Source organism: Carassius auratus, chromosome 5 (assembly GCF_003368295.1).
Source record: "Carassius auratus strain Wakin chromosome 5, ASM336829v1, whole genome shotgun sequence".
In the NCBI taxonomy this organism is placed as follows: Eukaryota; Metazoa; Chordata; class Actinopteri; order Cypriniformes; family Cyprinidae; genus Carassius; species Carassius auratus.
In genome coordinates, this window is record NC_039247.1 from 13663757 (window position 1) to 13688495 (window position 24739).

At 37.9% G+C, this 24739-nt stretch overlaps 2 protein-coding genes across 2 annotated transcripts; both read left to right on the forward strand.

Moving 5' to 3' along the window:
- Positions 1-35: 35 nt before the first annotated feature.
- Positions 36-4483, forward strand: LOC113076478 (protein phosphatase 1 regulatory subunit 14A-like). Its single transcript, XM_026249178.1, has 4 exons — positions 36-394; positions 1754-1828; positions 2497-2529; positions 3633-4483. The coding sequence occupies exons 1-4, from the start codon at positions 215-217 to the stop codon at positions 3795-3797; spliced, it is 453 nt and encodes a 150-aa protein (XP_026104963.1). The 5' UTR covers positions 36-214; the 3' UTR covers positions 3798-4483.
- Positions 4484-5683: 1200 nt separating this feature from the next.
- LOC113076490 (tumor necrosis factor alpha-induced protein 2-like) lies at positions 5684-23963 on the forward strand. The gene is made up of 13 exons (XM_026249184.1): positions 5684-5798; positions 9489-10018; positions 12733-12953; positions 13251-14013; positions 15542-15656; positions 15762-15872; positions 16041-16141; positions 16435-16545; positions 17238-17373; positions 17455-17577; positions 17658-17813; positions 18170-18291; positions 20887-23963. The coding sequence occupies exons 2-13, from the start codon at positions 9504-9506 to the stop codon at positions 21206-21208; spliced, it is 2796 nt and encodes a 931-aa protein (XP_026104969.1). The 5' UTR covers positions 5684-5798; positions 9489-9503; the 3' UTR covers positions 21209-23963.
- Positions 23964-24739: the final 776 nt, after the last annotated feature.

The following is a 24739-nucleotide window of genomic DNA, read 5'->3' on the forward strand; positions in this document are numbered from 1 at the left end:
TTTGTCTCTTAAGTCATTTTAATGTGTCTTATAACAATTAAAATAGCAGAATGGATTAATACAAAACTTTTTTTTCTATCCACGAACATCTTACGTCGTTCCTCCAATCAAGTTGAGCGTGCGCCACTCAGCGTTCAGCTTAATCTGTCCGCGCGCGGCGCGCCCCTCCAAGTGCTCATTTTCAGACAAGCACGGCGCAACGGGCGCATGTAACATGGCTGAAGAGATACATACCGGTCATTCCCCTGATTTAGACAACGCTTCAGAGCACGGGATCAACTTAAATAAGCGGCAATCACGCGTTACGGTAAAATACAACCGCAAACAGCTTCAGAAAAGGTTGGACGTGGAGCGATGGATCGACGAAGGGTTAGACAAACTGTACGAGGGCAAGGTGAGTTGTCCTCGCGCATCCGCACAGGTGCAGAGTTTACACTGGAATCTTCAGGTTGATTATGGATTATTATAATTTTGTTTTTGGTGAAATGAGCGATAGTGTCCTGTCGATGCATTTCCAAATGTTGTGTTGACGAATGCTGTCATTCGTTATTTGGAAATGTTTGACTGCTGAAATGTGCAACATTTCCTTCTCTAAGTTGACCACACACGTTTATACATATAACTCTCAAAATCAGGCTCAAATATGTATATTCACGTAATTTTCTCTTTAATAAACTCATGTTAACTACTGTGTTCATTTCTAAAAGTTGAATACAGTTAACTTTACAAACTGAAGCTATCTTGTTTTGTTTTAAAGTCCATGAGCATGGATCAGTCTTTGTTTTAAAAATGTCTGTAGAGAGAATAAGTATCTAAAGAATAAGAGTGGTACTTGAATGCATGAAAAAGTACATACTGTAAGTACATAATACAGACATTTTACACCAATCAACGAAAATAAAGGTTGATAACTCTTTATTTGCACCTTTAAGTGCAATGAGGGGAGACATTGTTCTGCAAGTCTCACATTTATAAACAACAACCATTGTTAATGTAAGTGTGTGTTGGATGCTGTGACATTAATATGTGTGACAGAACAATATTAGTTGATGGATAATGTTAAGTAATTTGGCTGCCCATAAAAGGTGAGGAGGACCAGGCCTCTGGAGTTACAGGGGGAAGTTCTGCTTTCTCTCCCTCACTGACTGAGGGAATAACTTGGTTCTATTGCTACCTTACATGGGCACCCCTGAGAAACCGTCAACAGCAGCGACAAGCAGGATGTTTAAATATCTAAACAAAAGCTGTGTGTGTAGTCTGTGTGAGACGCTGTCCCACAGTAAGAGACAGCAGCGATGCCTCACGGGAATTGTGTTATGTGATCTGTTATCTTAATTTCCTCCTCAGTTTTTGGGAGAAATTTTCCCATTGAGATTATGGTATATTGAGAAGATATTTTTTTGAGATACTGAAACTGTAGGCTGCTGAAAGGTTGAGGAACAACGAGATATAACAGGCAGTGTTACGAACTAGAATACATACATGAATACACCTGTGCGGTGGTGCCATATTGTCCTGTATGCTGTCATTTGGAAGCTGCGTGTCTTACACTGGACTGTGTGGTTATTTATAATGACACATTTACAGTTAATAAATGGCAATAAACATATATTATTGGCTTATCATGGTGTATTTTCTGCAAAATTGTTTAATTTCTCATAGCTGCTGTGTTTTTAACATTTCTTTTCTAGAATGGTTCATTCTTTCGGCACTTGAGATAATTTGTGTTGTTTTGTTTCTGTTTATTTTGCAGGACATGCCAGAGGAAGTAAATATTGATGATTTGTTGGATCTTCCAAGTGATGAAGAGCGAACACACAAACTACAGGTCCCGTAATCCTCCTCTTTTCAAATCCTGTACTTAAGTCTTGCCATATTTACGCTTACATTTATGCATTAAACCAATGTTTTTAATCAAAGTGACTTAGAAAAGAGTAACAAAAGCTATTGTCAAAGAGCCAGCAATATGTGTAATATACAATGTCAGGTTTATTAGACAACAAGATGCAGAAAAGAAACGGAAGCTTTTTTTTTTCCTCACTGCACTGGGAAAATCTAATTTAATTTTTTTCCCAGATTGTTTGATCTTTTTTTCATTTATAACTTTGTATCTCTCATTAAAATAACATGTAGAAGATAGAACCGTCTTTGAGGTCAGCAACCTGACATTTTACTTTTAGATTTGGTGAGGGTGAGTGGATGTCAAAGCTTTTATACCACGTCCCTCGACCTGAGTATTTGCTGGGACCCCCTTTTTCTCAGAAATGAGGCCCACTTGCTTATGGACTCTCCCCCAGCCTCTCATTTATCTGAATATCAATACAGAACCATTCAAGGGCTTTATGTTCTCTACTGTGTGCACATTAGTTTACAGAGTTGTAAATCATATTAGTAATATGGACTTTTTAGGTTAATTTAATTGAATTTGGATTGACATTTGGATAAAGCTATTTAAAATGACTATCAAGAATGAATTTGTTTTCGTTTGTTTTCCAGGTTCTTCTGCAAACCTGCACTAGCAGCACTGAGGTACTTTTTTCAATTCCTCCCTCGTAAATCCTTTGCTTTTTCGTCACCTCTATTTCATAAAAAAAATTTTCTAGTTCTTTTTTCAAACTTTGTCTACTCATCCTTCGTTTCTCTCTGTAGACCTCTCGTTTTCTCATTCTTTTGTTACTTTATCCCTCTTTCCCACTCAATCCCTCTCTCTCTCTCTCTCTCTCGGAGGAGCGCTGCAGTGGCTGACACTCGTTTCCACGTGTTTCTCACAATGATCACAATAAATGAATGATTTGTTCTCTTCCTTTCCCCATGCCCCCATTTCTCTCAGTTAGTACAAAGCCATTCTTTCATTGGGGCGCTTTAACAATGTTCACTCTCATCCTTTTGATTAGTGTGTGTACATGACAGAAGATTGTGTGTCTCTGTGTAAGCTTGTGTTGAAGTGCTGACACATCATGGAGAATCAGTAGAGAGGAACGTGCCACTTACCTCACATAAAGTAGCACACATAAATAAACAGAAAAGAACACTGACATCTGAAAAACGTAATCTGTTCTCACATTTGAGACATACCAGGGCACAGTTTTCACCATTTTCAGTTTGATTGAGAACGTGTTTTTGCTTAAACTAATGCTGTGTCATTCCATGCTGCAAAAGGCACGAGACACGTGCACAATAAGCAAACATGTCTATCTAGCTTGTTTGCGTCGAAAAACAATGGAAAAGTTGCGCAGTGCAATGGAAAAATGCATTCTTTGTATAAACAAAAACTGCTGACTGGTACACATACACAAACAGTCTGCAGAAGATATTTAAGAACTTTAGGTAGTTAATTCTGAACAACCAGTACATACGAGTCAAGATCATTTCTGCAAGTTGTAGATTTTTCAGCATATATTTATTATTATTTTTTTTTAGACATTAAAAATACTATATAACTATATTATTTTTCACCAACCAGTTTGTGTAGTGATTAAGATAACTGGAACACTTGAGTTTTTACAAAGTTTTACAGTATGTTGTCCTAAATTGTATTGTGTAAAAATTCACAAACATGCTTAATAAGCACAATTTCTATAAGTGTGTGTATTTAGATTAAAGTGAATCTGTGTGTGTGTGTGTGTGTTCAGGCTTTTATTGCCGAGCTGTTGCAGATGCTGCGTGGTCTCCATAAACAGGAGGAGTTGCAGAATGAGGGAATTGAGCATCCGTGTCTCCACACTTACCCACATCACCATGGCAACATCCATCATCACCGAGGAAACCATCAACATCCGACACATCAGACACTGTGATTGCAGTATGGAGAATAACACATACTCAGGACACGCATACAATGGATCCAACTAGTTTAGCAACTCAGTAACTGTTTGTTTACAAACTCATAAGAGTGGTGTATTAACAGTGTTCAGTTGTAAAATTCCTCATCACTGTGGGTAAGTACAGTCGTGGCCAAAAGATTTGGCAGGGATATACATTTTGGGTTTTGCTAAATTCGTAGCTTAAGCTGTTGTGGTCTTCATTGACATGGTTTCTAGATTATGTTCCGGCCAATACTCGTAGAAACAATGTGAATGAACGCCTCAACAGCTTAATTAGTACAACATTTAACAAAAAAACTAAATTTGTGTCACTGCCAGTACGTTTGGCCACGACTGTAATTCTGTGCAGTAGCATTAATTTCTTTGCAGGGTTTGTGGTTGCCTGTTGACTGGGTTATGATTGATTAGTGAAACTAGCAGTATTTAAGTTTACATTTAAAGCTTAATCTGGTGATATTGGTTTTCTTCAGGAATCTTTGTCTAGACAAATTCACAATAACATAGTAAAATATACTAAAAGGAAAACAGGGAAAGCAAGTTAACCAGGACAACAGGAAAGTACTAAATCTTAGCAGTCATTATATCTGTGGACATATTATCAAGGTTAATAATGTTTATGAATTTGTATATTACATGCAATAAATGTTTAATAAAAGTAACAGTTATTTAGAATTTGTGTGTGGTGTTGATGGAAGGAGAAAGTGAGTGTGATGTTGAGCTGGGGTGTGCTATAACACATCGTCCACCAGAGAGAGCAGTAATACAGAGGCAGACTCATCTAATTCTCTATATATTTTACCTTAGTGCATCTTCTTACCTGTAGATAAACATTAAACTACTGGGTCTACATGACACTAAGGCAGGTATTGATGGTGATGGCTTTTATTTACTGCTGTGTTTTTACTTCTACACCTATGATAAAGTATTTGTTTTTGTATTTTAGGTTATGCTAAATTGTAAAGGTGTTCAATTTTCCAGGCCATAAAACGTTCAACTTTGTTGACTCCAGGCTTGTCTTTGTCAAAGTCAATTTTCAAAGGCCCTTATTCTAAGCTGATACATACCTCGGGTACTTCTGTAATAATAATAAAAAACCTGTACTAAAAATGGCATTGGTTAACAGTTTTCTTTAGGGTTTTATTTGAGCAATTAAATAAAGACTGTTAATATAAAAGTAAATAATTCTGAGACTTATAAGGTTTTGATTTTTAAGATTTTAAGGCTCCCCCTGAAGTTTTCTAAAACCCTTAATGGGCACCAGCCTCCTGGTTGAGAAATTCTGTTTCAGTAGATTCATTCTAGTCAAATGGTTGTGCTTGACCACTTATCCAAGAGGCCTTTGGGGTTTGCGCTAAATTACTTTATTACATATCATTCCTGTAACATCCAAAATGTTGATTTCTTGGGATTTTTTAAAGAACAATTAGAAAACCCCCTGTGCTAAATTAATCCACTAGGGCAGTGATTCCAAATCCTTTCCTCCTGCGTTTGCCTTAAAAAGTATATTTTTTATGGTGTCATCTTACATCACAGGTGTACTGAGTGTGAACTGAGAGGAACATCATGTGACAGTATTTTTTGTACTCTGTGTACAAAAAAAAAAAAAAAAAAGAGGCAGCTGAGGTGACTATTATCAAAATCAAGAATAAATCAATGGGTGCATATGTGAATATATTTGTACCTGCCTGTGTATTTAAAGTTGTACATGTGTTGTTGTATGTGTGTGTGTGTGTGAGTGTGTCTGTCTGTATGTTTGTTTAGGGAGGGTGTCTCTTTTTCCTCAGGAAAATGCATCATCATCTGGTAGCAAATGAACGGCTGCCTCCGACATTCCAATACAGGGCCCCAAAATCTTGGAGAAAGACACACACACTTTGCCCCTCTCTCTCTTACTGATAGGCTTGCTCTCACACACACTCTCACACACACACTGGAATGGATTTGCCCTGAGCTGACTGCCCACTGCTGCATAAGGTTAGAGATACTTATGTCCTTGTGCTTGTATGATTGTGTTTTTATCAATGCATATATTTAGATTTTTATTATTATTTGTGTGTATACATATATGTCAAATTTCTTTTTACAGATTTCTTTCTAAATACAGATGATAAATTAGAAACATGATTTTTTTTAAAGATTTGCCTATGTACTTTCAACATGTTATCAAACTTAAAACTAAAATCCTTTTTAAAAAGGAGGGAAAGTAAACGTCACCATTCAGAGTAAGAGCATATTTTGACAACAGTAAACAGAGAAAATATATATCAAATTTTATATATATAAATATGTGTGTGTGTGTGTGCATATGTATGTATGTAACACTCACAATCTACTTTTACTCTTGACATGCTGACATGCACTTGCTAAGTAACTTATAGGTAGGGTTAGACTATAAGTCAAAATATTTCTGAAGAGTCATCAGAAGTCCTTATGCTAATTAAGTTAACCTGTAACTAAAATGGATAATCACTCTTTTATTCAATTTGCCCGTGTTATTTTATTTTATTTTTACTTGTTAACTGTACTAATCAATTGTTCATCTGATATTTATCAGATGCTGATAGAGTGAAATCCTTTGCTAAGCACTTTTTTTTCTTGCTAAAACTCAGCAATTAATTATGCTTACATTTCCTTAGATGTAGGTAATCAAGTTCTGCTCCAGAGTATTAGATTCTGTGGCAGCCCTGTTTCTACATAAAAAACACATCTCATTCCTTTCTAAACATCAACATTTACAAGTGATGTTTTCCTGTCTTTTACCGGGAATTATGTAAGAACAAATATACTTGCAGAAGGTTCACCTGCAATCCAGACAATAAACAACCAAATGGGTTAGTTTAATCGAAGTACACATTCAGCTGACGCAAATGACTTGCTGCAAGGTACAATTGTGATGGGTTATGATTAATAAAACTAAAGAGTTTGAACCTAGAACCTTTTGGTTCCCAGCCCAGATCTTTAACCACCACAACAGGGGAACTCCGAAATAATGCAAAGCAGGGATGCTGAAACACAATCACAAGGGTCACTGTGTGCTACACAACCGCACCTTCCTCCTTCCCCCTTCCTCCGTCATTCTCTCTTTCCCTTCTACTCTATCATTACCTCTTTATTTTAATATATTTCAGGAGGTAAATTTCACAAGGAATTCTCTTAATGTTTACCTGTTGATAGATTTACTACTAAAGTACTGATACTTTTTAACATGTAGATTGCGGATTTTGTAGAATTTGATGGAGATACTTTATTAATCCCCTGAGAGACATTGTAGAAAGTGAGTGTGTGTGGTGTTTGTGTTTGAGAAAATAGTGTGTATGTTCTGAGAAACTCTGAGGACAGGAAACTATTCTGACACATCTGGATGGAAGCTTCCATTATAGGAGCATAAAAACGGCTAATGTCCTCAAAGAACACACACATACATATGCTGTTAATGCACTCAGCTCACCGGAATATTGAACAATGAGAATGCAACAAGGCAAAGTCATTTAAGACAGACCCGATAAAGGCAGTTTGAACAGGTTTCAGCTCTTGTTACCTTGAAGCTGGACACAGGACTTCAGACTTGCTTTTTGACATGATACAATATACAAGAAAGTCTTGTTTTGATGCATTTAACAAATAAATGTAATGAATAAATAAATAAACCTTTAATAGCATGTGTGTGTAGCCTATATATACACTACCATTCAAAAGTTTGGGATTAGTAAGAATTTTTTTTGTGCTCATCGAGGCTGCATTTTTTAAATGAAAAATACAGAAAGAAAACTTTAATCTTGCTAAATGTTATTAAAATATAAAATAATTGTTTCTATTTTAATATCCTTTAAAATATAATTTATTTTTGTGATGCAAAGCTGAATTTCCATCAGACATTCCAGTATAAAGTGTAACATGACCCTCAAGAAATCATTCTAATATGCTCATTTATTATTAGAATTATCAATATTGGCAACAGTTGGCAATATTTTTGTGACCTGTGATAAATTTTTTCAGGATTCTCTTTTGAATAAAAAGTTAAAAAGAACAACACTTATTCAAAATATAAATCTTTTGTAACAATAGAAATCTTTGCTATCCCTTCTTAACAATGTACACATCCTTTGATGTGAAAGTTTTAATTTCTTTCAAAAAAAGAAAGAATAAAAATTTACTGACCTCAAGCTTTTGATCGCAGAATTTTTTTTTCTCTAATACACATTTGCCACAATTAATGGCACCCTTTTATAAAATACTTTTTGAAACCTTCATTTGCCAGTTTAACAGCTCTATATTTTCTCCTATAATGCCTGATGAGGTTAGAGAACACCTGACAAGAGATCAGAGACAATTCCTTCATCCAGAATCACTCCAGACCCTTTAGATTCCCAGCTCCATGTTGGTGATTCTGCTCTTCAGTTCGCCACACTCGTTTTCTGTAGGGTCCAGGTCAGAGGACTGGAATGGCCATAGCAGAAGCTTGGTTTTGTGCTCAGTGACCCATTTTGGTGTTGTTTTTGCGGTTTGTGTTTGGATTATTGTACGGTTGGGAGATCTAAACATGGCCCATTATAAGATTTCTGACAGAGTCAGTCACTTTTAAATGTTTCTATCTGTCGGTATAGAATCAAAGATGCCATGTGTCTAAACAAGATGTCCAGGACCTCCAGCAGAAATATATGCCCACAACATAAAAAATACAGCAGTAAATTTAATTGTACACATAGGATACTTTTTATCCCTGTGTTCACCAAACCCATCTTGAGTGTTTGCTGCTAAAAAGCTCCTTTTTAGTTTCATCTGATCATAGAAGCCAGTCCCATTTGAAGTTCCAGTCCTGTCTGATAAATGAATATGCTGGAGTTTGTTTTTGGATGAGCTTCTTGAAACTCTCCCAAACAACATGTGGTGATGTGTGTACTGTTTGACCCTTTTTTAAGGTTTTCTGACCCCAAGACTCAACTATTTTCTGCATTTCTCTAGCTGTGGTCTTTTGAGAGTCTTTAGCTACTACTCTCCTCCTCACCGTGCATTAGGACGATACAGACATGTCCTCCTCCAGACAGTTTTGTAACATTTTCTGTTGTTTGGAAATTCTTAATTATTGTCCTGATGGTGGAAATGGGAATTGTCACTGCTCTAGCTCTTTTCTTAAAGCCACTTCACTAATTTGTGAAGCTCAGTTATCTTTTGCTGCACATCAGAAATATATTCTTTGGTTTTTCTCATTGTGATCGATGATTAAGGGCATTCGGGCTTTGTTTTCCACACTGTTTATATTTCTGTGAAACAGGAAGCCATGGCTGGATAATTGTTCATAATCATTCTGGAGTGCTCAACATTTTTAATATGAATAGGAATATACTTCAGAAATATTTTACTCAAAAGAGTTTCTAGGGGTGCCAATAATTGTGTCCAATGTGTATTTGAGAAAAACATTAATTTCACATATGAAATGGGATATTTCCCCCCATTTTAAATTCATAATATCCAAAAGAAGTTTAGATTTTTGTGATAAAAAAAAAAAATGCAGATTCTGCAGATGCGTGACACAAACTGTTTGGAAAAACCTGTACTATGAGATCTTCAGGATACATAATACAAAATTGTTTCAATTAAATGAGGTGTGGTTTTAATGAAACAATTGCTTCTGATCTATGTTATAAAGTCTGTTTTGTCTTCTAGTTAACCAGTGCCAGGATGCCCATCCTCAAGAGGCTGCCCAGGAGGTTTAAGAGTAACCACAGCAATGGTAATCTCCAAAAGAGTAATCTCACTAATGGTGAACTCATCATAAAGAGTAACCATAGCAATGGGGAACTCATTCTACCACCATCTGATCTGAATCCGTTTGAGGGGGCATGGGCAGGGATGGGGTATAATAATGAAGAAGGTGGGGTCTGGGAGAATGGACAAGATTACCAGAGGTCATCCCAGGTGAGCGAAGCACTGGAAAATGAGGCAAATGCTGAGCAGCGTGGAGGGTCAAAAGTCACTGAAGGATCAAAAGAAAAGAGAGGAACTCTAGACCGAATCTGTGGGTCATCACCACTAAAGACCCTTGGCAAATTAGGCAAGGGGCTGCGTATGACAGGAAAAAACGTGTGGGGTGCCACTCCATCACTTAGGAGTGCCACTCTCCCTGCAACACCTGCCTCAGGAAAGAAAAAAAGGAACTATAGACGAGCCTCAGAGGAGATCATGACTTTACTGAGGTAAGAATGGTAATATGCCTATTATATAGCAGTGGGTCTCAACTGGTTATGCTTATGCTACGGTTTTCCATACTAAAAACACAAATATCATTAAAGACTGGAATGCTTTATTATAATCATGAACTGTTGAGGCCAAAGTATATACAAAATATAATGTTTTCTAAATTAAAATCAACATAAATTACCAGAAAGAAGACTGTTGCTGAATGTTGTCACTGGAAGACCCAGTTGTGACATTTGATTAAAAAGTATGAGCTACATAGATGAATCATTCACAATAAGATCAATAACATGCATTAAAAAAATAGATATGGTGGATTTCCACTTCATGCCGACCTTTAATTTGATAGTATTATTCTCTCTGCACTTATGCAAAACATATTGTGATTGGCACAAAGCATAACCACAGCCCTTGACAACACCGTGGCACTAACTTGTTCATAAAACATATATTTTTGGTCTTTACAAATTATAATGTTATGAGATGGTGATATTTATCAGGATAAACTTTTAAGGACTTATTTATGGACCCAGAAGAATGTCTCTGGTTACTCATGTAACCATGGTTCCTCAAGAGGGAACAAGACGCTGCATCCTTTTGTGAACACATTGGGCAATGCCACAGGCAGGATGGTGTCTGAAGCACATATGAAAAAACTCTAACCACATAGCCTGTGATGTCATTGGTGGGCACCCGACAGTATAAAATGACACCTGCTGAATATGCCATCAACTTAGTTGTCTGAAGGAGACATGAAACAGGCAGGCCAAAGGCATCATGAGGGAACTATGGTTACATGCATAACCTGAGACGTTCTCCTTCTAGGGAACTCGCATTGCGTCCTCTTGTGGACACACTGGGGAATGAAATTCCAACTTTGCCCTGCCAAGGCATGTGCCTGACCACCTGGTGAGGAGCACCAAGGAAGTGACAGACATACACTGAAACTTTCCTCAGAAAGGGGCCAAGCCACTGACACCATGGGCCGCTCACATCACCTGGCAGAAATGGAGAACCAAATTCAGATGAAAGAGGGACATCCAAACCATCTTAAGAACACAACTACCCTCAGATAGCTATGCTATGTGAGCAATACTAGCCTGGATACAAAAGACCACTGAAGTGGCAAAAACCAGAAAACCTCTAGACAGGACCTCGAGGAGGTCATTACTTTACAAAGAAGGGGAAGTAGCTGCTGAGCTAGAAAACAGCTGTCTTCAGATAGGTATATTCTAAGGGTCTTATGAAAAGGCTCCTAGACCAAGTGTAATTGATACACAGCTAGCCTCAGATAGATATCAGGTAAACCCTCTTACAAAACTTCCCAGACCACAGAGAGTGGGCTATCTGCTTACAACCAGAACCAGATATCTAGGTTCTAGTAAAGGGGACCACTGCAATAGCCAAGAACGCCAGTGGTGGGCTGTCTACTTAAAACCTTATAAGGGAAAACAGCACTGTCTAAGGAAGGCCTCAAGGGGAAAAACCCTAAGTAGGGGAGCAAGATAGCTGAATTTAAGTAAGCCCGTCTTGCCATAACCATGACTGGAATATAACTTCAGATAGCTATCCTACACAGGTCCCTAACCATTGTCAGTCCCAAGAGGCTAGCGAACCACCATTTTATTGACCAGAATAAGAGAAAAGAAACAAACATGATTGGACCGTCCGCATAGTTTTGTCACAATACACGCATACGAAGTCTTCAAGCACCAAATGAACCTGCTCATCACCAAGTCGCAAAACAGGTTTCAGGTGTCAAGAACCTAGGACACAGAGGTACAAACTTCTTGAAATGCTCACCCAGTTTTACAGCCATAATACACAATGCTTTCAAACAAAAGGCTCCTGAAGACAACAAAAGTTGGTGATGTATTCAGCAGGTACCCTGCTATACTGTCGAGCATCCACCCATAATGTCAAGGGCTATATGTGGACCAATAGGGTTGGAATTATTTCACATGCTCTTCAGAAACTGGTACTGCCCGTGGCATTTCCCAATGTGTCCACAAGAGGAGATAGCACAGGGTCCCTAGAAGGGGAACCTTTACAATTTTTATCACAAGTACATTTAAAGAATCTATTATAGAATTGTGAAGTTGAATTTTATAAAATGTTTGTTTTTATTATATTGTATTTATGATACTATGTTGTTGAATGTTTTATGTGTATCTGCCATATAATAGCCTATGAAACTGATATGGCAGTAAATTAAAATACAAGCAACCACTGCCCATGACATCAACAACAAAAGAAATATGATGCATTTATTCCCACTGTTAAATGTTGACATTTATTGCATTTATTTTGTCATCCTAATTATCAATGATTGTAAATATTGAACATTATTAGTTGTGCAGCATTGTTTGCATTTAGCCTTTTTTTTTTACCACACCTGAAACCAACCAGCTGAGAATCAGTGTTGCACAAATCATTATTTCTGAGACAAGTTTTTTGGTTGCACTTTATTTTACAGTACGTGTACTAACATGTACTTATAGTGTACTTACAGTGTATTTATCTAAGAAAGTTCTGGTAACACAAGGTAACTACATGGGGTAGGGTTAGGTTTAGAGCTAGGTTCAGGGTAGTCCCTAGTTATTACATAGTTATTGTAATTACTATACTAAGTACATAGTATGTACATGAGGAACAGGACTGTAAGTTGTTGTAAAGGTATTTGAAAGGACATTTTTTATGCATCTTCTCTCAGGTTGGCAGGCCGTCGTAAGGAGAGTGAGCGGAGAGATAGTCTACCTACAGGTGATCTGACTACTGAAAATGATGAAGACAATCGTAGGCGTCCCTCATTCCTACAAATGGTCAGTTTGAGCAAACTCCGAGGAGACTCGCTAACAAACCGCAGCTCAGAGGAAGATGAGCAAGAGTCAGTAGAAGAGGAACCACTAGTCAAACGCAGGGAGCCACTATCAGGTACAGCTGTGTTTTTACTTTTGTTACATCTGTACCCTGTGTACTTATTTGTACTTTTTATGGCACGTACAAAGTGTAACAGTCAGTGGTCTCCATGTTTGACCCATTACACCTTACACTTAATGAGCAGTATCAAGGTCCAAAAGTCCCTGTGAGTCACTGGCCAATCAACACTTTCACAGAGACAGGAAAGGACTCACTTTCTTTGTGTAGCTGTTCAAAGACAACAACACATCAAGTGATTAAACACATGGCCCTAAATGATAAATGACCATTAACTCTCACTTTCTCTCATAGTGTTGGAGATCCTACAGTTAGTTAATCAGAGAGACCTGCTGCTAGCCGACACGCACATCCAGGAGCTTGAGAGGGAGTGTGAACTTGATCCACAAACCACACCCACTCCAACTTCGCCCAGTAACAAAACTCCTTCCACACACACATATTCTCCTTGGCTCCCCCTGTTGACTGGTTCAGGCAGTGAGGATTCTGGCCCAAGCATGTGGGATTCTGGGCTGCGCAAAGTAAAAGACGTTGAGTTGCTTTACGAGGCTCTTCAGAGAGAGATGTGGGATGTGGTGAGGGAGTCGCTACGTCAACCCTGCAGCGGACCTCAGCTTGGCCTAGTGGTGCTGGTCATTCAACAGGAGGAGCAGGCTGACAAGATATGGGCCCTGCGGCAAGAGGCCCAGTCCACCGTCCAAGATGGTGACCAATCTGATGACCATCCGCGACCTTCCAAACGTCCCAGGAGACTGCGTCAAAGATGGGTGGAGGCTGTGGGAGAGGCAGCTGACTGGTGTCTTCCACAACCAGGGGGCATAGCTGCAGGCCAGATGGGCATGTATTTGGAGCGTTTGAGGGGCAGAGTGGTGGAAGACATGGATGCGGCACGTCGGAATGTGGTGGCGGTTTATCCCGAGGAGTTTGGTGTGTTTCAGGTCTACATGCAGAGTTATCACAGGGCTGTTGCCAAACGACTGAAGACTCTCACTAGTGGACCCATTCAGATCACAGACACATACTCACTGCTGGACTGGATCTACAACATTTACAGCAGGTATTTTCATCTGTATATATAGACACTGAGGTGTGTTTTCTATTTTTACACACACCTTTCCTGCAGTTACATTCCACTTGGTTTAATGACCCGGTGGAAAAATGCGCTCAGGTCTATTAATATCAGATGCATTGTTTATTATAATGAACAACAACGGTGCTAAATACCTGGGAGAATTACTGTACACATCCACAACACCGCTCTTGTATACTAAAAGTAGTCACACTATTAATTTGACTGTATTTTTCAGTAGCATGACAATATTTCAGCACTTTAATGAGATAGAAAATAGAAAAAAACTAAACTATAGATCATATTGTGAACAATGTATGTAGAACTTCTCCAGTTATTTACTTTAAAAAGTTTTTAGTAAAATAAGTGTCACAGTGAAAATAAGCCCCTTATAACCCACAAATGACTATTAGACTAGTTAATCAGTTAATCATATTAGCCCTCAGTGCTGGAAATTGTGATACATTCTAGTGAATTGGTTTGTACTAATCATTCATGTAAAATGATTCCTGTACTAGATTTTTGACTCAGTTATGTAAAATAGGAAGTTGTTGTGAGTCATGAAGAACCTTTAATATCTCAGGAACTTTCCATGGCACAAAAGGTTCTTTACAGAAGAAAAAGTTATTTAGATTAGTTAAAATCTTCTTTAGTCTAAGAAAATCTATTATTTTAAGAACTGTTTACTAAAAGGTACTTCAGGGAGCCCAGATTGGTTGACATCACTGCCCATTTTTGGGATCTTAATTTGTGTACTGTCACTCTAATTGAGATTATTTATTCATTCAAACCCCCTATTGTTTTGGTGCCAGCAAACACACATATTTGATTCAGTGAAACATTTTAGCATTAGATTGTTACATTTTATTTATCAATTCAATTCAATGTAAATATCAATTTGTGCAGTTGTGTCCTAATTGTTTGAGAGTCCCAGTTAAATTCCCAGTTTCAGCAGTAAATGTTCCTCTGGCTCAGTGGTAGAGCATTGCATTAACAGTGCAAAAAAGGTTGTGGTTTGAATTTCCAGGGAACACACAGTAAAAAAAAAATAATAATAGTAATTTATAGCCTCTAAATGCATAAATGTAAATGTAGGTTAGGGGAGTGAATGAACAGCGCTCTCTTCCACCCTCATAACCCCTTGAGCAAGGCACATAACTCCCAATTGCTCCCTGCGTGCTGCAGCAAAATGGCAGCCCACTGCACTGGGTGTGTGTTTTCTACTCAGTGCTGTGTGTGTGCACTTGGATGGGTGAATTGCAGAGAACAAATTGCAAGTATGAGTTACAATGGTTGGTCGTCACACCAAATGTCTTCTTTGCTTAGACCTGCTTAACTTTTTAGTTGCAGACAAACTACTTAAAAAAATTAAACAGTAGCTTCTCTGTAGTCTGTCTTCTTCTAATTATAATTAGGTTGTTATTTTCCCAACACTGCACAACACAAATGAACTTGAACCCACTGACCCTTATGGACACACAAACATGCACTAGTTCTGACTGTGGGTGTTCCATAGGGACGTCCTGGCTTCAGTTGGAGCAATGGGCACTATAGTGTGTGAAGCTCTAGAACCTCTACTTCCTGAAGATGTCATAGACCGTCTGGAACAGGACTGCGTTGAAACTGTTTGGGTAAAATGTTTTAGTCAAATTATGCATTACTTATTAATCTCTGGACACAAAATAATTGTGTTCAAATAATTTCCATTGTGTGTGTGTGTGTGTTTGTTTGTACAGGACAAGATGACTACAGAGCTGTCGCAAGTTTTAGATGATGAAGAAAAGCGATGGGTTCAGACGCTGCACATTGAAGAGTATCAGTCTGGCCTCGCCCGTTCCGTTATACAGGTAATACCATCAATCGTACGCATCTACAGCCATTACTGCATTCTTTGCAATCTGACTCTATGCATGCCATCCACTTTATAGTTAGCAGTGTATGTTGGTGTATGTAAATGATAACCAGGTCATTGTGAATATTTTTTTTGTATCCATGTGTGTCTTAATCTATTTCAGAGGCTGAAGGTAGATTTGGACAGATCGACAGCTGTCAGTCAGCCACTAGGAGCTCGTGTTGCTCGCTGCACTTTGAATGGACTTGCAGATTTCCTGCACAGGTGAGATGGGGACAAGACGCTATGATCATAATAATGCTGACAATGACAAAAGCCACTCAAAAATGATGTTCATGTTTACTAAAAGATATTTACAAACTCATATAACTAATCTAATGATATTTAGACATTTACTGACATCACAATAATTGTCTGACATCTATGGCTGGACACTTTTTAAATTTGTGTTGTCCCTACATTTTATTCAAAGAGTAATTATTTTTTTTTGTCTACACATTTGAATAGGGAAGTGTAACATTATGAGATTTGTCTGTGTGTGTGTCTGTGGTATTTAGTTTCCAGAGAAAGGTTGAGATGTTCCATGACACGCAGTCAGAGTTCGAGGATCGTGGGGATGGTTATGTCTCCAGGACCATTGCTCTTGTCAACTGTGTTCCACCTTTCAGGTTTTTCATCTTATTCACCATATCTATCTATTCAAACCTCTTCCAATCTGGATGTTTTTTGAGGACTGAAAAAAATAACTATCAATAGTCATTAGAGCTGTATATTCTCTATATTTATGTTTTTAAGAATGGTAAGGCTAGAAATCACTATGCTAATATAAAAAATATTCAAAATACTGAAAAAAGAAAAGCTACTGGTATTTTTCTGTTAAGTTATGTTAAGGACATTTCGTTAACCCTAAAACAAAAATATGGCTAAAACATCTGTGAAAAGTCCTTCATATTAACATTGGGCCCTGTTTTAAGATATTTTTCTTGGTGTATAGTTTTTCAAATTTCTGAATATACTATGCTATAATATACAATACTATACACACAAATCGCATTTGGCATCTAAAATGTGCAGCGTATATTGAGAATACTAAGTCATTTTAGAATAATGTGCATTTTGCAACATATAAGAAGAACAATACAAAACTGAAAATAAGAGAATGTGATTCTGTTCATAGTCAGGAGAATCATGACTCAACTGATACCAGTAACCCAAATGCCCAAGCTTAAAACAATGTTTATGAAAGATATCCAAGAATAATATAAATAATATGAAAAGAATAATGCAATGAAATAGCACTAAAATAAAAAATAAGATGACTCAACTGTGCAGGATTTAAATCCTGTGTTGAACTCTGTAGGAATTTTGTGGAGCGCTGTCATCTGTGTGACGCTTTTGGCAGCGAGGACGTCTCCCAGCAAGCTCAATCTTCTCTGGAGCGAATTGTTAACCAGTCAGTGCAAGTTCTCTCGGACATACTGTTTGAAAACATCAGGGTGAGACACTCGCACACATTCACATCTGACCCATGTATGTTTCTTAAAGTATTCACTGATGATATTCCGGCATGATTCCAGCCATTCTTTGATAAGCTGGTGAAGAGGAAGTGGCTGGAAAACACTGAGGCCTATGAGAGCATTGAGATGACTATTAAACAGCACTTTAAAAAGTTCCGCAGAATGGACTGCCCTCCATATCAGGTAGGTGTTCGAGCACTCATGCTTTCTCACAGACGGTTTGGTTGGTTGGTTGGTTGATTGATCATCTGATTGACTATCAGGCATTGGTGAATGAGGTGCACAGGCGGGTCCTGGTTGAATATGTTCGTGCCATCATGAGGGGGCGGGTCATTTGTACATCACTCAAAATGAGGAAGAGAGTGGCATTCCGTCTGCAGGATGAGGCCAAACAGCTTAAGGCTCTTTTTAAAGATCTGGTCAGTGCCACTAAATTTATCATGCCTTAAATTATCTTATTTGATTTCCAATATTATGATAATCTCCTTACGAGGGACCTTCTCACTGTATAAGGGCAGCTACATATTTTCATGCATAAAGACCTGATTTGTAGAATGAAAAAAGAAAACGTATTGTTTCATTCCAACATTTATTGTATTGTACTGTTAGGTGCGTAAACCTGAAGATAAGCAAAAAACTATGGCTGTCAATGGGGAAAAATTTTGTGAAAAGCCATTACAAATCAGATTGAAATTTAATTGAATTTTATTATTTTTATTTTATTTTACAAAAATGCCAAGACCAAAATTTGTCAATGATTTTTTTTTTCTCACAGGAGTCAACTTCCTTCTGGTTGGACAGTGTTATTGTTCACCTGGCTGAGATCATAGTTTTGGAGGACACTCCCTCTATTCAGATGGAAGTCGGCGTTTTGGTGAAGGAATTTCCAGATATACGGTAAAACCACTAGGAAACATGAATCAAACCCTTTTCACAGGCCTGTCATGAAACTATGATGCAGGGATACCCAGAAATGGCAAGTGTATGGTTTAGGTTCTAACTAGAAATCTACATGGGTAGAAAAATTCATGGACAGGATTGTCAATTATTTGAAAGCTGTACCTGAATCTGACTGGGAAGACACAGACCCTTCTGGACCTGATTGGCACATGTTCCACAGCATATTGCTATTAACAAGTCGATAAACAAGTTGTGAAAATTAAACTTTGTTTCTTACCTAATGTAAGAAGCCTTTTCCCTTGTACCTGACTGTGATGCACACGATCCTCCTCGCCAAGAAAGTTAATCCATGTTATTCCTCTCTTGCCAGTTGAAATGCTTAATCCACTCATTATTCTAGCTTCAAAAATCCACTTGCTGTCAAGGTGATGGATGACAAATGCGACTTTGCAGTTTTGCATTTTTTGTATCTGAAGTCATCTTGCATGATAATTTAGACTGTCCGCCAATGGATTATAATAATGATTGCTTGTCCAATGCCATTTGCTATCATATCTGTACTCTCTGAGCCAAGTCTGAGCAAAAATGTTTGATATAACAAGAAGACGGTTCTTTCACAATATTATTATAAAAATTGAAAAACTGCAAAAAAACTGCAAAACGCAGTATGGCGGAAAAAGTCCCGCCTTCTAAATCAAAAAGCCAATCATCAAAGGTAAAGTCATTGCATCATGTGTTTTTTTCCCACCTTATTTCAAATTTCAGACTCATGTTCTCATCATAATTTTGCAAGTTGAAAGTTACAAAACAACACACGCACATCACTGACTGACTCTGATAACAGCCGGGTGCTCTCCGAGTGTGATCGAATAGGTATTACACACAATGTTAAACAGACCAAAGTAATAGATTGGGACCTGACCTAGACCCAGCTGACCATTTCAAATATAGCCCCGAACCCATAAGGATCCCGGGTCATGTCTCGGGTCCTGGGGTCTCTGGTCCTCCGGTCCTCCTTGTAGAGCTTTAGTTCTAACATACCTTCTAATCAGCTCCAGTAATTTTTTTCCTGTGTCCTCACTAGTTAGAAAAATTATCTCAAAACAATAATTGAATGAGAGAAAACAAAGAATTTCTGATCCACACTTCGCTCCAGACAAATCCACTGGCTGCTTCATTTCCGCTACACAGCATGCTCTGGAATACAGTACATCTGCTAATGTACTCTATTTCAGCACTCTTAGGGGTGATTCACACGCAACACGTTTGGGCTTCTAAATAACCAAGATCTAAGCAGTGAAATGTAAAAAATAAATTTATACTAGCATTTTTAGAACACTATGTACCATGAGATGCTGATACAAACGATACAAATAGAAACGCAATGCTTTCATAGAAAAGTGAGGGTGGAATGGAAAAATGCATTCTGTGTGAATGGCCCTTTTGAAAGGAATTAGGCCAATAAAATTTATGGACTGGAACCAAGTGTTGTTTAAAAACTGCAATAAAACAGCAGCCAAATGTAGACCAGGATGTAGATTTTTTTTATAGCATAAAACTGGAAGGAACACGTTTGATTGGCTCTTGAAGCACTCAGAATACTAATATGTAACTTTGTCCATTTACATAACTATTATATTAATACAATTTTGCTGAACACTAAGACATGCGGAAGGGTAGAACCTGAACTCTGTCATCGAAAAGTGCTTTCACTCATGAAAAATCTGACATGTTCCTCTCTCGTTTCCTTAAGGACTATTTTTCACAACACCTCTCCGTTTCCTGAGGTCATTCTAAGAATGTCTGTCTGAAAATAGTTAGCGTGGTGCTCCATCTCAGTGCCAACTTTCCTTCTTGTGGACAGGAGGGAACAGCAGACAGTAAACAGGGGATGATGTGACCCCACTTTAGTCCAGTGCTTTTGTTTGAATGAAGAGGAGTGTGTGTGTGTGTGTGTGTGTGTGCACTCAGTCCCTGGCTGGCAGTGCTCCTGCTTGCTGACGCACAGCCCTCCTCAGCAGACAGGAAGTGGCTGTGGAGTACTTCTTGTTCCTGCCAGGTCACAGGAGACTGACTGGTGCCACACTCCAATCAAAAACACACACACACACACACACAAACTAAAGATCAAAAGCCAAAAAGTGGAGGCTACTTAACTTTTCTTTGTGTAGCAGTGGTGCTTCCTGTTTTTGACTGTCTGTTTATGTGAAAGTCTGTCACAGACTCACATTGTCACATTTTTATCTATAGACAGGACATGCCATCTTCTCAGTATGGAGCGCTGACTCAGAGATTGCTTTTGAGCCATGAGCACTGTCAAGGGATCATTACAAAGAAACACATTCAGTTTAAATGTTTGTTTAGTGTGTTGGGGTCCCCCTTGGTAGAAATCAACCCCCCTGGACAATTTTCCATGAATTTCTATGTTGTCTCTATTATTATTATTATTAACATATAGCCTATATATTTATATTTGGGTTTATATACTTTTTTCAACTGTGATTAATTTATTTCTTGTTTTGTGCAAAGGCAAGCAGAGTTATGTATGCTTTGATAAAATGTGATATATGAACCATTTACATCTCCTGACAGGAGGAGACACATATCTGCTGTGTTGAATGTCCGTGGGATGGTGCATCAGACAGACCGTCAGGAGATTCTAGCTGTTGTCCGGGACTTAGAGAACAGCGACAGCTCCATCAATCTACCCCGAGATCGTGCCCTCTTCTCTGAAATCGCGGTGGCCAAAGACATGTCCTGTCTGGGGCTGGTTCTGATCCGCTTTGGTCTCACTGTGTCATCGTGGGTCTCCAGTGCCCGGCCACACCGTAATCGCAGCAGGAAGAGTCGGAATGAGAAACATCCCGACGACAGATCAAAATCAAGCCACGCAAAGCGCTTTACTGAACCTTAAAAACAATGAAATACAACATAACTACAATACATAGCATCCTGATATTTAGAAAAGACACAATAAATGATAAATACACAGCATTACATAATCAAATCAGTATAATATTAAGAAAAAGATGGCTTAGTCCATTTCCACAGATAAATGTGGTCAGAACCCAGTCAAAAAGGAGGATAAGATGAGGTTATGACAGCAAAAGTAGAATCCCAACAATACTTGTCCTTCAGAGCACAGCTGGAGCGGAATAAGTCTGTGGACACTTCAAAGGACGGGAAATGATCTATAATTCTCTCTCGCTTTAAACAGGCTGTTAGTGGACTGCTGTATACTGACTAGCTGGACCTCTGTCGTGTGAACAGCCACATGATTTGAGAGGAGCGGCAGGAAAGTCATCACTGTTGAGTGGAGACACGCTGGCATTTTTATTAGTGCAGGCTGTGTGCAGAACACTGCTTTAGCTTTTAGACATTAAATCCCACACAGAGCAGATGCATGTACATGCTGTGTCAAACACCAGGTACAGGTCTACAACGCATAAACAGCTACATTTGAGATTGTGACATTTCAAGAATGTGAATTCCTCTGATTTTGTACTAATGTTTAGGATTCTGTTTATCTCATTTCTTTTCAGGTCCCATCAATAGTCAAATCTGAGCTACTGAGATCTGAAATCTAACACTAATTAAATGAGTGTGTGATATTGTTTCAGGTAAATAAGAAATAATGCCCTATTGACTGGAAAATGAATTATATCATAATTAAAGTGCTGTTTTTTTCTTTAACATTTTATTTTGTTTTTATACAGTGCTGTTTAAAAATTTGGGGTCAGTAGGACTTTAAAAAAATATAATAATAATTTAAGGTGATATTTTTTATTAACTGTGTTAAGCCTACTGGGATGGCTCTCATCAAAGTATTATATTCCTTTGGTGGGAGTGGAAAGTTATGGAGATTCATAAATTGTTTGTATGTTAAAATATTACCAAAATCATCAAACACAGATAGAATACAGTTCAAGTTGTTATTAAACCATCTAGGGGATAAAATATACTCATTTCTAACAGTTATATTAGTATTATTTCAAAAGTGAACTTTGTGGGGGGCGGGGGGCAGGCCACCAAGTTAGTCAAATATCTTATTTGGAATAAAAAGCCACAGTGAGATTGGATTTGTAAGGCATCTTTTCAGCCATTTTACTTTAAAGGTGTTTACAGTATATGAGAAGTCCAAACAATCAAGACCACCTTCGCTTCTGGACTCAGCAGCACATCTCTTTTTTGCTTGTATTTTTACAAATAAAGTCCAAAAACATTTTATTAATTTTCTTTATAGCTTTATCGTTGACAAACAAAGATAGAGCAGAATATACAAAGTGAGAGAGCCCTTCAACTGTAGATAAAAGATCTCTCTGAAGCCAGATGTTAAAGATCTGTTTCATTTTTTTTTTGTCATTTTATCAGAAACATTTAAATTATGTCTACTGTCTGAATTTTTAGTGATATGACTTCCTTAATATTTTACAAAACTAGAATACCTCCTAAGAATGTATCATCCATATCATGAATTGACAATTTTACATTTCGAAGTATTAAGTTTTAGACCCGAAGCACATGATAATTGTTCAACCAATTCCAGAGCTTTTGTAACTGATTTTTTTTTATATCCCTGTCAAATATAGAAATTCCTTTTGAATTTTCATCTTGGTTAATTCTTAGACAGAGTAACTCTGTGGCTAAAAGAAATAAAAATGTGGAGACGGGACAGTCCTGTCTGACTCCATGATATATGTTAAACCTCTTAGAAGTGTCAAAGTCCATGATCACTGAGCTGTTATAAAACATGGTTACAGTCTCTATAAATGCTTTACCAAATCCAAATAATTCTAGAGTACGAAAAAGAAATGTGTGTCCTTTGGAGTCAAAAGCTTTATGGAAGTCAAGAAAGTGTATAAAACCATCTGAATGAATTAGATCTGAATAATCCAGCATAGTCCAGTACACCTACTACTAATGTTGTTAGAAATGTGACGGCCTTTCATGAAACCAGATTGAGATTCTGAAATAATATTGTCTAAACCATAACTCAATTTCTAATGTTAAACTCTAATGTTAATAAAAGTAATAGGATACCAATGATCGATTATTAAAGGATCCTTGACTTACGTAGGTAAGAGAGATGACTCCCTGTTTAGTAGCAGTCATATCACCCTGACTGATGCATTCATTATACAATGGAAAATTGGTAATTTAATAAACTCCCAAAAGAGATTTGGCTGTTTTCTTAATCTCGCTCCCGCTGAATGTCTGATCATTGCTGTCTTCTGCCGCAACATGTGTTTCGCTTCTGTGATTTTCATGTGCACTCCTTTAAACATTCTAATAGGGAGCTGCAGAGTATCTAAATCTCTTGAATGAGCGTTTGCGCTGTTCACTTTCAATTTTATGATCACACGCACTTTGTGTAAAGGGAGCATGTCTTACAAGATCAGATATTTGTGAGCTCAGGATCTGGTGAGCAGCAAATACTTCAGCATGGTCTTGTCAGTCATTTCTCCTTATTCTTGACCTGAGATTTGTCAGATTTGACTCCACCAGCTCTTATTGGATGCAGGGTTGCCAAGTCTAGGCTACTTTAATATTGTTGCCATGGGTTGATTTTCCCACTTAGGTTAAAGGTTTGAAATATTGCATAAATTACATTTGACTGAAATGCCTTACTCATTTTCAAGAAACAGCTGAAAACATCTATTTCATCTTCACTTGACCCTCTAACTCTAGCACTCTCTATTATAATGCTAATTCACATGCCTTTGGTGTGAGAGACATGGGTTCGAATCCACTGTGAGACACCGATGTGTCCCTGAGCAAGACACTTAATGCCCAGTTGCTCCAGAGGTGTGTGACCTCTGACATATATAGCAATTGTAAGTCGCTTTGGATAAAAGTGTCAGCTAAATGTAAATAAATAAAAAACATCTGGAAATCAGAGAAAAGAATGTGAAATTTTGTGCTGATCTACATCAGTGACATTAGAGGAAAATCCAGCTGACTTCACTCACCTTAATCACATGTATCTACTTTAACAAGTGTGGGCGTCATTCTCCGACTACAGTTTATTTGGGTTAAAATAGGGTTGTTGTGTTGAAAAGGAAGTAGCCGCCTGTGCTGGTGTGTATACTTGGCTCTGATAAGAGGACTCGTTTGGCACCTCTCTGAACAACAGGAATAGACCGGTTACCCAAAACATCCTTAAGCTGACAGACAACAGCTCAACCTCAACTCAACCCCAACCCACAGAATTCCACACAGCTGAATAAAGCCTGCGACTATAATCTATTCATCTATAATTAACAGCACTTATTCATGGCACATTTAACATGTAAACAGCGTGGAGTAAAATATATACTAGTGTTCAAGTTTGGGTTCAGTAGGATTTCAAAAAAAAATAAGCAGAAGAAGAAAAAAGGAAGAAAAAAAAAAAAAAAAAAAACTATATATATATATATATACACATACATACACACACACACACACA

What these genes read in the sequence shown, in the direction of transcription:
- LOC113076478 (XM_026249178.1), top strand. Translation starts at nt 215, where the DNA reads ATGGCTGAAGAGATACATACCGGTCATTCCCCTGATTTAGACAACGCT. An exon ending in AGCGAACACACAAACTACAG is followed by an intron (nt 1,829 to 2,496) that starts GTCCCGTAATCC and finishes TTTGTTTTCCAG; the next exon opens with GTTCTTCTGCAAACCTGCAC. An exon ending in CCTGCACTAGCAGCACTGAG is followed by an intron (nt 2,530 to 3,632) that starts GTACTTTTTTCA and finishes GTGTGTGTTCAG; the next exon opens with GCTTTTATTGCCGAGCTGTT.
- LOC113076490 (XM_026249184.1), top strand. Translation starts at nt 9,504, where the DNA reads ATGCCCATCCTCAAGAGGCTGCCCAGGAGGTTTAAGAGTAACCACAGC. An exon ending in GAGATCATGACTTTACTGAG is followed by an intron (nt 10,019 to 12,732) that starts GTAAGAATGGTA and finishes ATCTTCTCTCAG; the next exon opens with GTTGGCAGGCCGTCGTAAGG. An exon ending in AGGCTCTTTTTAAAGATCTG is followed by an intron (nt 17,814 to 18,169) that starts GTCAGTGCCACT and finishes TTTTTCTCACAG; the next exon opens with GAGTCAACTTCCTTCTGGTT.